This window comes from Odontesthes bonariensis, chromosome 21 (genome assembly GCF_027942865.1).
Source record: "Odontesthes bonariensis isolate fOdoBon6 chromosome 21, fOdoBon6.hap1, whole genome shotgun sequence".
Classification (NCBI taxonomy): domain Eukaryota; kingdom Metazoa; phylum Chordata; class Actinopteri; order Atheriniformes; family Atherinopsidae; genus Odontesthes; species Odontesthes bonariensis.
The window spans coordinates 13554589-13570605 of NC_134526.1; the positions used below are offsets into that span (position 1 = coordinate 13554589).

The following is a 16017-nucleotide window of genomic DNA, read 5'->3' on the forward strand; positions in this document are numbered from 1 at the left end:
GAGCATTATGTAGAAATACAAAAGGTAATGTGAAATGGTTTCTGCTATTAAGTTGAAGGTTATCAGGATACAGACTTTAAAAGTTTTACACAAGTAAAATCCTTTTGTTGAAAAAGTTTAGGCTATTCTAATAAAGGGGCAATTTTTCATGTTTAAGCTCAATTTTTTTTTTTGCGATGGAGCATATAAAAGGAAATTCTTAACCTTCAATTACAAACTATCAAAAGAAGGCTTTAAGAATCTTACCTTCCCTCCGAACAATTATTAGTCCATCAATCACATGTGCATAACAGAGAGAACAAAAAGCAAAATGAAAAAAACTCACAATTGCATGAAAATAACTAGAATTGTCTGTAATTATGACACATGTTGTATTCCTATTTTTACACATTCTTTCTTACAATTCATACTTTTTTCTGAGCTCAGCTGAACGCTTGACATCATTTTACATCCTGTGTGATGAGAGATTGAAAGCCAGGTCACAGTCAGCGTGATATAATCATCACAGTAATTATTTTGCTCCTGAATTTAGTGAAAATTGGCAAATCAAATTGGATTAGTAAGCATGCAAGATTATACGACTGGCATGATTTAATCACCACACATAGAGGATGTTCATTAAGCTTTTTCATTTTGTAAAACAAAACACAGATATGACACAAAACAATTAAAAAAAATCCAGCTTGGTAAAACAGAGCTAAGAAAAATTACTGAAATTATTATCATTTGGCTGTACTTTTTTCAGATGAAGTAAGGAAAAAAAAGTAGAATTTACTTTTAATAAGCATTTCCAAAGCAAAAAAAGTGAATGCATAGATCTAAAAATGCAAATGAGTGTGCAGTTAAAATGGAGTCCCTGCAGCGCAGGTTGAACCTGGCTGGTTGGCAGGAAACACAGCCCAAACTCCAGAGCTGTTAGTGGAAACAATGGAGGGGATTATAAAACTCCTTCAAGAAGGTAATTCAGCTTTGAGAGAGGCGGAAGATGTGAAGAGTTGTAAAAGGGAAACATGCAGGTTAACGGAGGAAGACGTCAGAACATGGGGACAGAAAACTCAAAGCAATATGCCTGAAAGAGACAAAAAAGATGTGTGGGTTATGGTGGGTGAAAAATAAGAAGCAGCCATGGTGGCAATGATGCTGGAACTTTTGTTTGGTGCAGGTCCAATGAAACATAAAGATGACTGTCTGAAGAAGAAGAAGAAAAGCAAATTTCCACAATCATTGATGGTATGGGGTTGATGTTCAGGTAAGGGACCCAAGGGGATGGATATTTTGGACACTTTTTTCATTCCATCAGTCGAGAGGAGGTTTAGTGATGCTGGGGCAATTTTTCAGGATGATGACACATCTTGCTTCAGGGCAAAGAGAGTTCAAACTTGTCTTCAGGGAAGACATAAAGTCAATGACACAGAACATTTAAAAAACAATAGGTGCACATCAAGGCTCCATCCTACAGAGCTGATCTGTCAACTGTTATACATGAAAGTTGTAACCCAATTGACCCGCGTACCTCTGACAACAGGAGGCAGGATTTTCTGTTAAAAAGACAAAAAATATAAACAAATGTCAAAATGGGAGAATGTCATCTGGAGGAAAGGATCAAAGTTGTTAATATACCAGAAAGATGCAACATGTACCATAAAATGTGGATTTCTTAATGTTTCCCACCAGCCGACAGAGGAAGGCCACTGTAGGGAGCTAGATAACCTTCTCTTCTCGCTACATTCACAGATATCCCAATCATCCTCCTTCCCACCTCCTGCTGTGTTTTTAAGTGCACCTGGAAATGATCAGCAAAGAACGGCAGTCACACCTGTAATGAGAGCAGCTACACATCTGTACAAGTGTTTGTCACCCAAAAGAAAGGAAAACAAAAAAGCCACAAACAGGTGTCACTGCTCAGTAATAAAGTTGGGAGGCTCATCTTGAATTTGATGAAGGCTGGAAAAGTAAGTACTGAAAAGAAACACCTGGAGGAACATGCTGTAACTAATAAGGTTAACTAGCAACATGAGTGGTCATAAAAAGAGCAACTTAGAGAGGCAACAAACTGCAAAAACTCTCCACTAATTGTGTTCCTCAATAATGTTCCTCAACCTAAAACTGGGAAGACTTTGAATACTATATAACATGATATCAAAAGATTAAGAGAATCTGGAGACATCTTTGTGCGCAAGGAACACGACCAAAAATCCAACTGGATTGCCGTGATCTTCTGGCCATGCATGAAAAACACTTTCACACGTGGAAATCATTGCATGAGCTCAGAAACACTTCCAGAAATCATTGTATGTGAATAATCCACAACGGCAGGTTGAAGTTCTATCCTGCAAAGAAGGAGTCATACCATGATCCAGAAACATCACGTTTTTTTTCTCAGATCATTTAAAATGAACTGAGGCTACAAAGCAAAACAGACACATTGGATTTTGAATAGTAAAATATAGCCCGGTTGAATGTGGGTGGACTGAATAACTGCAGCCATACGCCAAGGTCACGATGGCTGTGAAAGACTTTGCTAGTACAGCTTTAAAAAGAATGACTTTCATTACACAATTCTGGCTCATAGCCTACTATTGCTTTCTAACAGCTGATCCATCTGACCATCTCTGTGTTTTCATTCGCTGGAGATAAATAAGAGTTACAGCTTCTCCCCCCACAGCCCTGACTTGTTCTTCTTTAGAAAATCAATGTGTTTTTGCCTTTCATTTGGGATCTATTACTTTTTCTTTTCTATCTTTCTTTACCTGCACAGAGTTGTTTGCTCTGAACTTAATAGTTAATCACCTTTGTTATTATTTCTATTTTTTTCTTTGTTTGTTTGTCAGTCATTTTGTTCAACATTGGAGAACTGAGATCACCAAATAAAACAGATTTCATTTTCTCTTCCACTCTGATGAGTCTCAGTTTGACATTTGGTTGGATTTGTGCTTCTCTCCAGCAGCTTTCACATTTACGTCAGCTTAGCTGTGGTGCAAAGGATGTCTTGATGTGCAAACAAGAAATTAGAGAATTGTTTGTATCTATTCGTGGTTAAAAATGGGATTGGTAGTCAGGTTCGTGCACGTGCATATACTTTCACAATGACTGAGATTCATAAAAGAAAACCTAACGGGTGTACAGCTTTATAAATCTGACAAAAAAGAATGCTTTTTCCGCATTTCTGTCTCTGTGCATGCACAGAGCTTTACAAATGATTCTACTCAGTGTTTTATGACTCTGGCCCCGAGCCTACCCCAAGAAAACATTTGGTGGATCATGAAACACAAAATATGCCATAGAAGTACCCAGAAGTGTTGAGCTTATATCAGACATTTAAGACAACATTTGTCTCCAAAAAATCCAGCCAGTTCGCAGACGTTTCCAGACTTTTAAAGAAGATGCAACACAGTGGTAAACACGGCCCTGTCCGAGCCTTTTTGAGGTAGCTGAGCTAATATTCTCATGACTTATAAAAATGTCTCACTTTCCATTGTCAACAAAATGTTAGTTTATGAGATTTGCACAGCCCACATTCTGTTTTTATTTACACTTTACACAGCCTCCAAACTGTGTTGGAAACAGGGTTGTCGTTAGAATAATGCATATTCCAAATTTCACCACAGGCTTTTAGTGCAGGGTACTGCATTTCAGAAAATCAAAGCAATGACTGAAAAATAGCTGCAGGGAATATGAAAAGTGAATATTCAGAGCATCCAAAGGAGCTTAATGCTTTTTCATAGTTCATTTGTTACTATAAATTGAAGACATCGTTGACTCTTAAAAAACACCCACACAGACTAATGAGGCCTAGTGGGATCAATTTCTTCATCTCTTAATGGAAAAATCTGTCCCAAACATAGTATGAATCTTACCTTAATGAAATCTAGTGGGAGTGTTAAGAAGGCAGCTGCACTCAAGGCGACTCCACACACAAAAAAAAAGTGAAAACTGCAATTCGCCTGCATGTTGTTAGTGAAACTAACTCCAAAGGGAAATATGTCACCTCCTCAAAGGTTGCTGCGACAACTGTGTGCAGAAGTGATCAGTTAAGTCGCTTTATCTCAGTGCTGCTGGTGATGGGTGGCTGTGTTCATGTGAAATGCAGGTAGACAAAGTCAGTGCAAAAGTCATACTTTAAATCTGCATATTTGATTTGAAAAGCTTGAAATTTATGGGAAACCACATGGGCAAGCTCAGCTTGTGGAGCTAGAAACTTGACGTTTCTGTGCCAACATTAGGGGTGCAGCTGGTTTGTGGGAGGGAGAATGTTTGACTAATACAAAAACAGCTTGACTGCTGCTGTAGATTTGTGAATTCTGGCAAGTTAGCATCCTAAAGTTAAAGGTCAAAGACTTTGCATAAAAAAATAGATAAAAGTTACTCTGAAAGTTGAAAGGGTAACAAAAGGTTAACTACTCAATACTCAACAGTCAGTTGAAATCATTTATAACCAGCATGTAATACAGTTGATAGATCATTTTTATGTTTCTGGGGAGGTTTCTACTGGTTAAGTGACAGTTTTGGTCGTTGAGCATGATGTGACTGGTGCAGCGGCCTGGCAGTGCAATGTGCGTGCTAAAGAAGAGGTGGCCTGAGAGAGAGGGGATTCATGACAGACAGATGAGAGAAACCGCAAACTTAGGCCTTCTCCAAGTCAGACCAAAGCAAGGCAAGAGCAAACACGACAGACGTATCTCATCACAACCACTCGTAGCATTAAGAATTAAGTCAAAGATTCTTTTGGACCATGTAAGCACTGAAAAGTCATTGAGTTGGAAAATTGTTCAACGGTCTTTCAGTTGTTATCATTTTTCTATCCAGCATATTAGTTACAAAAGCAATTAGTATCAGCCAATTTATTATCTTTAACACTGACATTGGCCAAGAATCTTTTAATCAATGCATCCCCAGAAATAACTATACAGCATTAGGCATGTTTCTGACCTTCACAGAATAGTGTTATTACTCGTTTTAGTCATTTTCCGAAAATAAAACCATTCTGTCGGTTTTCTTGATTATAACTATCGGACCGCGAAGAAGAGTATATATTTTTGAAAAGGCAAAAAAATAATTTAAAAATCTCCTCAAAAGTTTGTAGCTGTTTTTTTTTTTTTTTTTAAGAAGTAAGATTTTGATTAACATGGTGTTATTTCTCGTGTCTTCCTTGAGTGATCAAAGTTACTTTTCCTCTTCAAACCAGTGTGAAACCATCACCACCAGCACGGCAGGGTACTGGCGCATCACTCTCCAAAATGACTGAATTCCACTGAGTTTTCTCACTGAGGGGAAATTGAATGACTGTGATACGTGCCCTGCTAAAAGTTTTGTAGTCAGTTGTCCTCCATGTCTCCTTGCAATGCGTTACTACACATCCTCCTCAGCAGACTTTATTCTTTCTCCTCTCCATCTTTGCTTGCATCCATTCGTACAAAGCTCCTTCTTCTGTCACATTGGAAGCCAAGGTGTTAGTGATTAAACTGGCACGTGAATGATTTTACCTACAAGCAAATTTGAACTGAACACACTCTTCATTACTCTCATTTGTAACACCTGTGTTTTCCTTGTGGTAAAAGTAGAAATGTGGGCAGTTAAAAAGGCCTATGGAAGTTGAGACATCATGCTGACTTGAGACAAAGGGGGAAAATAAATGTTTTTTTATTTGTATTTACTGGCAGGTCTACAGGTGTGAATATTTTTTTTACCACCTTTACTATTGCTCTCACTCCCCCTGGTGTTCATAATGTGCACCTCTTCTAAGTTTAGGGTCCTCTTTCATATGTACCTCAGAATCTATTTCTTTTTACCAGTTGAATATTCAAAATGCATTTTCATTCTAACAAATAATTTTGGGTAATCTGTCACCGCTTTTATATTTGTTTCCCATTGAAATTAGCATTTTACTGCTCCTTTACCACCTGATCAACCTTCTTTTCAAGTTCAATTTTCAAGTTGTCACAAATGTACTTTTTGTTTCTATTCATCTTAAATGTTGTTTCTGCTATAATGGCTCCAAATTAATCAATCTAAATAAATGTAGTTGGCTGACATGAGTTTTGCTTCATACTATTTTCCTCTTTGCTGCTTTGGTCAAATCCATTGTATGCTGGGACAAAAAAAATTGCCACTGAAAAAAAATAACAGTAACCCTGTTTTTGTTTGCCACTCCTTATTATTACCATCTGATTAAACGCTACTTTGTTTCTTGATGTAATGCTCTGATCAATGCTATATAGGCCATTGTGTGCTACCAGAATCAAGCATATGGTGCATTTGGCCCCATTAAGTACTTAATCCTGTTAGCCAGGTTAAAAGAAACAATGCCTTCTGTTAGAACAAATATTTAAATCATACAGGGATTAGGAATTATTAAGTCAATTGGGTACTGGTTGCAAAGATTCCAAACACTAGTATGATTTAATCTTAACATTTCAGCTTCATTTTGTCTTACTCAAAATATACTCCCAACATATGCCACCTGGTGGCAATGTATGATCAGTGACAACTCAAACTACTCAAGAGTTAATCACTAACCCAGCTGTGCCTTTTCTGTATTCATCTCTGAGCACACACACATACAGCAGATGAATGTGTAAAAAAGGCAGTATATACACCAGGTGAACTGTCATATTTGCAATTTCCAAACAACAATTTACAAGGTTTTGAGTAATGTTTCCTCTCCACTGTGACAGTAAGGAGAGTTAAATCAAATATATCCGACATGTAGTGTTAGGCCCGTTTTCAACTCCTTCTCTTCAGTCACGTTGCAGTGGTCATTGAGCCCAACACACGATTTAAAGGGGTACAGGTTTTGCTTGATCACCAAAACAAATGGGGCACTTTACCCCTGCAAAAATGGAGGATAAGGGCCATTGGGACGAATTAAAATTGGACTTTGGAAATAAACAAAAATGTTAAAGGTGGGGTATGAGATGTTTTCTGGAGCATTTTTTATCATATTGCCTGAAAACCTCCTCACGACCCCATTGCACCCACTAAAATAGAATGTTTGGAAAAAATGTTTTATATTTTAGTCCATTGTAGAGGGTGTAGCAAGAGGAAATGTCTGACCAATAGAAGTAATGATGAGTTTCTTCTATTGGATTCTGATATGCCAATCAACCGTCAGCCCCCACAACTACATCCTCCATAGAGGCATTATGACCTCTAGTGGCCAGCAGCACCACAGCAAGAAGTCACCTGTAGGACAAAATGTTCCTCACTACTTAAAATATATCATTTTCATAAGGCAACACGACACACTAGATGTTTCCATTTCATTTTTATGAAGTTTTCAAGTTTCTTTAAAGCCAACCACAAAAATCAATACGCACCACATAAAAGAAGAAAGTAAGGATGTTTTGACTTTAATCACATTACTAATGAGCATAACAGGACTCAGCACTGCCGTCGTCTGAGCCAATTACAGTATCTGGTGTTCCCTAACATCTGTAACCATGCTCCTACAGGGCAAACTTTCCTTTTGTCAAAATAAATTTAACATACACAGATGAATTACTTGCCGACTCTTGTGGCACCCAGGCCAGCATTATCGTAGCTCGTTTGCTACACAAGTATCAGAAAAACATGAGCAAACATCGGGGTGGTCGTTTGTTCAGGCTGTGTCCCTGGAAAGTTCAGTCTGAGTTGTTGTACCGTCCCACTTGACGCTGCTGAGAGGCGGTATTAATGGAAGGCGGCATTGTGTTTCCTTCAGTTAGGATCCTCCTCTTTGTCATGTAAAAAAAGAAATAACTTTATGAAGGACGAAGTGCATGACCAGCAAAATGGCAGAGAACGGGTGGGCACAGTGGTGCACAGATTTACTCCAACACCACAGTGCCGCCTGCTGCCTCCAGTGCTGCTTTGAGTTTCTCGGCCTCCTCTTTGGATACATTGGCCCGGATTTCCTGGGGAAGAGACTCCACTAGTTTCTTAGCCTGATTGAAGGGAGACAAAAAAAACACAAGATTTAGTGAGGTTACCTCTTCATTTTCATAATGAGGTGGACTGAGTCATTCCATAAAACTGCTTTGGAGGAATAAAAATGTTCACGCTTCAACAGATTTTACACCTCTCATCAGAGGACACTGAAGACGACGACAGGACAGCTGTGATAAAGGCTGCGCAGCCTTGCAATGGTTATATTTCACTGTAGATCCATTTAAGTAACAACGCAGGTGTATCATATGAAAAAAAACAAGTACTGCTTCAAGAGTCTGCAACATTCAGAAGAACTAAATATTCTCTGTCGAGTTGAGTTCTTGTTTGTTTACATCCCGCCTCCATTTGTGTTTTAGTCCCTCCCACCAGAGATGCGAGCAGAGGAGGCCAGGACAGACGTGAAGAGAGAGGGGAAGCAAGGTGAGACGTCGTTAGTTCGGAGCGTTTTTTTTAAACGTGTGACAAAAGTGAAGCTGTTCTTTAACTGTAAGTTAACATGTTTATTATTTCTGTCCGATAAGCAATAACTCTGTTCACTTTAAATTCAATTTAAAATGCAGGATTGATGTGTCACATCCCCTTCAGATGCTGTGTGTTTAAAATAATTTTTTTTTTTTTAAAAGTATACGTGCTATCCTTTCTTACAGCTCCCCTGGCTAGCCTCCTCCCTCCTCTAGGTGCTTTTTAGAACTTTAAACATCCTTGAAAATAGCAGGACGACAGGAGCGAGGAGCTGAAATTAGAGAAATCAAATGAGCCTACGCTGTATGAATCCTTGCAGGACGAAAGCAGGGTGGATCCAGAAAAATATTTAAACTCCTGCATCGTCTACATTCATGTTTGCCCATTTTTACAGCTCCTTCTTGCCTCTTCTGATGCCTCGCTGTGTTTAACAACAATTACAGGTGTAATCGAGGGTTGAAGTTAACACCAATACGCCTCTGAATGCCACTGGAGGTCGTCACAGAGCTGTAGTAACTTGTACGTTTTACGTAGGAGGCGCCGCAGTGCGAGACACAGCTCTGACCAACAAAGTCACTCAGCTGATCTTGTGATGCCAGCTTGTTATTTCTAAGCACACACATACAGAGCTCGACCTCCCCTGTTCAGTCCGTTTGAGAAAGGGGAAGAGCTGTGGTCTCACCAGGACGTCTCTTTAGTGCCGATAGGGCAGAGCCGTATGCGACATGCTAAAGTTTTTTAAAGCTTTTCTTCTCCGTGGACAACATGGCAGAAAAAAATAATGTTTCATATGGAGTCATGCGGCCTCCCTAATGTAACAGTGTCTTACCTCAACACACCATAATATTGTTAATGCAAATCTGTCAATGCAGCTGCATACAGTTTAGACCTGTGTTGTTTTGCTAACGCTTCTGGGTTGGACACAGTAAGATCAGTGTGGCTACTAACATGGAAAAGGGGCCATGGTGCCAATTCAGACATGAAGGAAATACTAGATCTTAGTAGAAACAAAATCTCCACAAGATATCTTTAAATGGCTTTTGACGTAACACTTACCTGCACTAGATTCAAGCCTTGGATGCAGTTCTTGACTTCCTTTATAAGCTTTACTTTTTCAGCTGCCTTTAATTCTGTCAATTTTACTGTGAAGTGAGTCTTCTCTTTCTTCACTGGTGCCTCCTCCTCTTCTGAGGCCTTGTTTTTGGGAGAGAAAAAAAAGAAGAAGCAAAAACTCGTAACAATGCACACAAGCTATAGGTCCAGATTTGCCACCATTACAATTAGTTACTCATCATGAACTCAGCCTCAATATGACAGTGATGTATAGCAATGATCGTATATTTTGTTTTGGTACCGTAGCAGGTTATGTTCTACTGTCCTTGTGATTTTGGAAGAGAGAGTGAAATCATATTTACCTGAGCTGCAAGTGAAGCGGATGCAGCCATCGACCCCATTGGCATCATTCCAACATCCTGAATGTTCAGAGTTTTCTGTAGTCAAGGAAAACAACATTAGCCCTCAACAACATCAGTGAAACACACAAATCCATCGCACAACTCTGATTTACATCTAGCATTAAGGACGTTTTCACAAACCTTGAGGAGTTCATTGAGGTCTGACACCTCTAACAAAGTAAGGCTAGCTATGTCATTGACCAGCTGCTGGATTTTAGGGGAATACTGTTTGGGTGCTCCGTCTAGTGGAGGGGTGGCGATGGCACCTGAATGGGTGGCAGGACTGGTTTTCAGAAGTCTGAGAGCACACAAGGCTGGAGCCTGCCGCTGAAGAGGTTGCCTGAAGAATGAATACACGTGAGATAAATGATTGCACGTAGTCATTGTCTGCAGAAAGGGTGCAGGTCACAGAGTATATGAAGGAATAATGGATGAACACTGAGACGATTCACATCGAGCATCTGAACATGTCTTTAATATCTCTGGTCACTTTTTGCTTCACCATCAAATTTTGACAAAAGCCATTCTCAGCAGCTGGTGAAGTAATATGCTGTACATATCCAATGTCTGACTTTTCATTATGACTTTAAATCCTTCTCTGGCATCAGGGACTGACCCAACAATCCATTGATACACGTATTAACAGCTTCACAATTAACTCTGCAATAAAGTCTGCAAAATTAAAAAAATTAAAATTCCTAAACATGTCATCTCTCACTCTGTAAAACAAGCAGACATCATTGCCATATCTGACCCCTCCAGCTGATTGCCTTCATTAAATTATACCTGGAGATCATATAAGAAGTCAAAGGTAGACTAAGTTCTGATGCTGGTCTATAAAGCTCTGAATGGTCTAGGACCAAAATACATCAGTGACCTCCTGACCCAGTATGAACCTTCCAGACCCCTCAGGTCATCTGGATCCGGTCTTCTATCAGTTCCCAGAGTCAGAACCAGACATGGAGAAGCTGCATTCAGCTTCTATGCTCCACATGTCTGGAACAAACTCCCAGAAAGCCTCAGATCAGCCAAAACACTCAGTGTATTTATGTCCAGGTTGAAGACCTGGACTTAAGACCTGGACCACCTATTTTCAGCGGCATTTGAATAAAGCTCCAAATCTGAAGCTTGAGTTTCAGAACTTAATCACATTTTAACTACTGATTTTATCTGATTCTCTCTTATTTCTTTCTTTTTTGTTTAAAATTTAAATCATGCTTTTTATTTCTACTGTTTTAATGTATCTGTAAAGCACTTTGAATCGCCTTGTAGTTGAATTGTGCTATACAAATAAACTTGCCTTGCTTAAGTCCTCACTGATGCCAAAAGCTGAAATTAGGGGTGCTGAATGTGCTCATTTGATCAGCAAAAACACCATTTTCATTTCCTGGAGTGTGACCTTTGCTGACAGAAAGGCGACATCATACATGCAAAGCTAGATTTTACAAACGTGTATAGTGTTTTGTGCCGATACCCAAATTGGGAGCAATCACAGGACCACGGTCCTTAAGTTACAGCCTGAGAGGAAACACTAAACACCCGTGAACATACTTAAAACACCTCTGCAAAACACAACAATCAATTCTAACTGCAGTCAAAAAACACATTCTGTATTTGCATGCATTTAAGAGTAAACACCATGTTCTACATCCAATATAAGCGACAGAAGTCGTTGGCTGTCTGCCCTTGAAGAAGAAGACACACAGAGAGATGTACGGCGGCCGCGGTGTTACGTGACTGACTGTGGGCAGTTACGTACCGGTTTGTGCTCGCGGCGGCCCGCAGCGCGGTCCGGAGGCAGCGTCTGGTACAGTACATAATAACGTTAACTGGAGCTTTTTTCACCAGTATCCCACGAAAACCAAGTCCAATTTGTCACAGCCAGCTCCGCTTCCAACAACTCTGCCTCAACAGCACATGGCGTCCCCTCTGTTCCTGACCTACCCACAATGCATTACGTGAACTGTTAGAAAATCTACGGAACTCCATAATGGACAATAAACACAAATAAATAAACGCATTGAGCTGCGCCTGTTTCTAAGCAAAGAAAGGACATATCACATGCATAAATGCAAATATAAAATAGAATAACTGCATAATTAATTTGACCATCTAAAAATAAACATTGCCAATTCTTGTTATCTATTACGCTTTTTTTAACCAAAGCAAAACAGAATGGTCCACATCAGAAAATAAGGTCAGAGAAACCGAGTTTTGGCAAATTTGCTCTTATTTCATACTATTTAGCTCTATGTTTGGCTGTCGGGGAGAAGCTTGTGATATGACCTTCATCTGATGGCAACTAGAATTGGTGGCACTATGTAAATTGTAAATATAATAATGCTCTGGATCCAAGATTCTCAAATAGAGGTCTGGATTTCTTTTTCTTTTCTTTTTTTTTTTGAGTGTCTGTGTGTGTGTGTGTGTGTGTGTGTGTCCTACCTGCGCTGCACTGGGGAGGAGCACACAGAGGGAATCCTCTTTACCTGTTAATCTGTGCACCCATCTGCTGTTACAGCCAACAACCACATCCACTCTTCTCCAATATGCCACTTCCCCACTAACTTCTATCACCCACCTCAGCTGAAGGTAAGAGGAATCGACTGTGAAATACTTATGCATTTGTGATTTTCAATTAAATGGTAACGTGATCCCTCTTTCCTTCCTTCAGATCATGCTGGTGTCACCTCAGGCAGAGAGGAACTGGGAGGCTCTTTGTTCAGTGCTTGAAGATGTGCTGGAGAATCAGTCACACAGGCAGTTGTTTGCCTTAGAGCTGGGCTCTGGAACCGGACAGCATGTCATACGATTTGCCCAGAAGATACCTTTTGTCACCTGGCAGCCATCTGAAATCAAGGAGGAATCTCAGGAAAGGTTTGTGCCTTACAGAAAATGCTTGCCAGCTGTTACATTGTGAAGTTGTATGAATGAATGAATGAATGAATTTATTTGACTATTATTTTGTAAAAACATGGTACAGCAACTGAACCATACATTAAAAGAAATAAATAGTCAGGGATAACACAAAAAAGCCCTAAGGCTTATTTCCATTGTGGTCCCTGGATGGTAGGAAAACAAGGGCAAGTATGGCAGCATTCTTACATACATACACACATACATACATACCTACATACATTCAAAACACATAGAAAAAGAAATACATTGAAATGGTTCTGAATACACCTGATAATATTGGCACTCAGTCTAGTATCGTTGTTGAAACCATTTTTTCAAGTTTCGCTTGAAACTGTCTAAACTACTTATTGCTTTGAGTGGGCCAGGTAACCTATTCCACAGTACAGAACCAATATAAGAAAAACACTCTTTGCCCATGTTTGTCTTAACTAAGGGAGGGACAAAATCTGTTGTGCTCCCCCTAGTGGAGTAATGATGAACTTCATTTACTTTACTAAAATAGTTTTTAAAATACTTTGGAACCTTCCCATACACAATCCTGTGAACCATGCACAACTGAATCAAAGCCACTCTATCCTCCACCTTCAGCCATCCCACCTTTTCAAAATGGGAGGACTCAAGGTGGGTTCTCATGGGGAGATCCAAAACCAGTCTAATTAGTTTATTTTGTGATGTCTGTAGCCTGTGTTTCAAATTCACTCTCAAACTATTATACCATGAGCCACACGCATAGTCGTAGTATGGCTGAATTAAGGCTCCTGCCAAAATAGCCAAAGTTTTTGTATCTAAATATTTTGAAATTCTAGCCATAAAACGCACTCTATGGTTTATTTTGGTGATTGCCTTCTGTGCCTGACTTATGCCACTTAGATTACTGACTAAAACACAGCCGAGGTAACTGACTGATTCCTTGGCTGAAATTTCAGAATCCCCTATTAAAACCTTAAAGGTTGAGGCTTTCTTTAATCTAATCTTTGAACCAAAAAGAATGGATTCTGTTTTTCCTATATGCAATGATAATCTATTGTCAGACATCAATCTGCTGACATTAAGAAGTTCAGCACTAAGTGATTGCTCAATGATATTTTTATCCTTATGGGAAACTACCAGTGCAGAATCATCTGCATATAAAAACAAACTTGATGAACAGACAGCTTTTAAATCATTAATATATAAAAGAAAAAGAAGAGGTCCTAAAACACTCCCTTGAGGGACTCCACAGCCAATACCAGCTGGGTGAGACATAACACCCCCAATATCTACTACCTGCATCCTATTCCCCAAGTATGAACCCACCCATTTCACAGCCAAGTCATTAAACCCCATAGCCTTTAATTTATACAATAAAACACTGTGATTCACAGTATCGAATGCCTTCTGTAAATCTAACATTACTATGCCACATAATTTCCCATTGCCAACCTCTTTTTTAATGAAGTCCGATAAATAAAGTAGGCAAGAATCAGTAGAATGGGAATGGCACTAGAATGTATTGGGATCATGTGTGTGAGAGGAAACTTTCTGGGTGTATTCAAGTATGTACATAAGTACATAAGTGAAAGTTCGGCAACTAATCTATAAGAATCTGTGAATTTACAGTATCAAGGCATATATTAATGCCACCAATGCAAAGACCGTGCTGCAGCCTGTCCACTTAGATGCCAGCGAGGCTTGGGAGAAATGGGCAGGCCTGTCCCGCAACTCCTGCGATGTCATTCTCGCCATAAACTTACTGCAGTACAGCACCTTCAAAACAGCACAGGTAGGCACAGTTATCTAAAATAACTGAAGATGCTCTACTGAATGGCATAAGCAACAGACATTTTCAGGTGGTCTTACAGTATTGAATTTTTTTTCTAAATACCGTTCACCATCTATGATTTTTTTCCCCAAGGGTGTTTTCAGTGGAGCAGGGGAGATTCTTAAACAAAATGGCCTCTTGATAACATACGGGGTAGGTAGACAACGAGCCCATTTTTAGCCACTTTTTATGTAATCAAAGACACAATGGCTTTTAAAGACTGAGAAATTTCTAAATCTCTTACAGGTGTATGCCGTTAATGGCATCATTGCCCCAAGTTGTAATGAACACCTGGATGAAGAGCTTCGGAAAATGTGAGTGGACCTGAACATGAACGAACTGCATTAATGTCCGGCCGGTCTTATCTGTTGAGAGCAGCATATTTCAAATATTTGCCATTTTGTGAAGAATTGAACGTTTCTCCCTAAATCAACCAGCCTAACTGCTGTACACCATCACGTGCCTGATGGGCAGGGTTAACTTGGCAGGGTGTTTGGAACTTGTGTAACGCTCAGTTCTGTTGCACAGGAATCCAGAGTGGGGTCTTCCAGATATGGATGTGCTCAGACAGCAGGCTTACGGGAGCGGACTGCGTCTGGAGAGGATGGTGAGACAGTGTAGCTTAATACTCACATCTAGTGTACCACCACCATCATTTTAATGTCTATAACATTTCCTTTCAAGATTGAGATGGAGGACTACTACAAATGCCTCATCTTCAGAAAACTCTAAGGAAGAGGTCAACACGGCAAAACATACGGGTCACTTTCCCATGTTTTCTGAATATTTTTTGAATTTGATACACAACAGGACTACCGTCATTTTGAAGTTCCTACAGACGATGTGGCAATAACGCACCTATTAGGTAGAAAGCTAGACAGATAACTGCGGGGAAGAATTGCTCAATATCATGTAGCAAAGAAATGCATCTCATTCAACTGAAGCCAGCTAATCTCCAAAATGTTTTGTTGAAACAACTTTCAGATCAAATTTACAACTTAAAGGAAAAGTTAGGGTTTTTTTAAACATGGAGAATGAATACGCTATTTAGATCCGCGTTTATCCATATAACGGGAGTGAATGGGGGCATCAGCCGATGCCCCTATATACATGTATATACGCGGATCTAAATAGCGTCCGAAGGTCGCCAACTTTCACCAAACTGTTATCGGTGAGTAGATGAACGTATTTTATGCTAGAAATAAGGTCCAGGTTTAAAAAACATAACAAACTTCTCCTTTAATCAGCTCACTTTTACATTGAACATTACGCACATCACATTTTGAGAACCTTATAATGGATCTGAGCTTTGATCTAGCTTGGTGTGCTGTGCATGCAAATTGTGACAGATTTTTCCTTTTTAGATCCATTTTAGGTTATTTACTCATTTCTGTGCTTAACGTCTTTTAAGATGTCATTTTTTTGACAATTTATCTTGCTTAAATTCACTCTGTGTTG

General features: G+C 39.5%; 2 protein-coding genes across 2 annotated transcripts; one reads left to right on the top strand and one right to left on the bottom strand.

Moving 5' to 3' along the window:
- Positions 1-7333: 7333 nt before the first annotated feature.
- Positions 7334-11803, bottom strand: mrpl12 (mitochondrial ribosomal protein L12). Its single transcript, XM_075454554.1, has 5 exons — positions 11602-11803; positions 9984-10182; positions 9804-9878; positions 9445-9582; positions 7334-7922 (listed from the first exon to the last, which is right to left on the bottom strand). Exons 1-5 carry the CDS (start codon positions 11658-11660, stop codon positions 7806-7808), a joined length of 588 nt encoding a protein of 195 aa, XP_075310669.1. The 5' UTR covers positions 11661-11803; the 3' UTR covers positions 7334-7805.
- A 485-nt stretch (positions 11804-12288) lies between these two features.
- On the top strand, positions 12289-15445 carry LOC142371807 (methyltransferase-like 26 B). Its single transcript, XM_075454553.1, has 7 exons — positions 12289-12431; positions 12514-12716; positions 14358-14520; positions 14653-14712; positions 14806-14873; positions 15088-15166; positions 15244-15445. Exons 2-7 carry the CDS (start codon positions 12517-12519, stop codon positions 15289-15291), a joined length of 618 nt encoding a protein of 205 aa, XP_075310668.1. The 5' UTR covers positions 12289-12431; positions 12514-12516; the 3' UTR covers positions 15292-15445.
- The last annotated feature ends 572 nt before the right edge of the window (positions 15446-16017 follow it).

Bases quoted from the DNA above. Each gene is read 5' to 3' on its own strand.
- LOC142371807 (XM_075454553.1), top strand. From the start codon at position 12,517: ATGCTGGTGTCACCTCAGGCAGAGAGGAACTGGGAGGCTCTTTGTTCA. The intron at 12,717-14,357 runs GTTTGTGCCTTA...GTGAATTTACAG, and splicing joins AAGGAGGAATCTCAGGAAAG to TATCAAGGCATATATTAATG. The intron at 14,874-15,087 runs GTGAGTGGACCT...TCTGTTGCACAG, and splicing joins GATGAAGAGCTTCGGAAAAT to GAATCCAGAGTGGGGTCTTC.
- mrpl12 (XM_075454554.1), bottom strand. From the start codon at position 11,660: ATGTACTGTACCAGACGCTGCCTCCGGACCGCGCTGCGGGCCGCCGCG. The intron at 10,183-11,601 runs GTACGTAACTGC...TTCATTCTTCAG, and splicing joins GCCGCCGCGAGCACAAACCG to GCAACCTCTTCAGCGGCAGG. The intron at 7,923-9,444 runs GTAAGTGTTACG...CCCTTCAATCAG, and splicing joins AAGGCTTGAATCTAGTGCAG to GCTAAGAAACTAGTGGAGTC.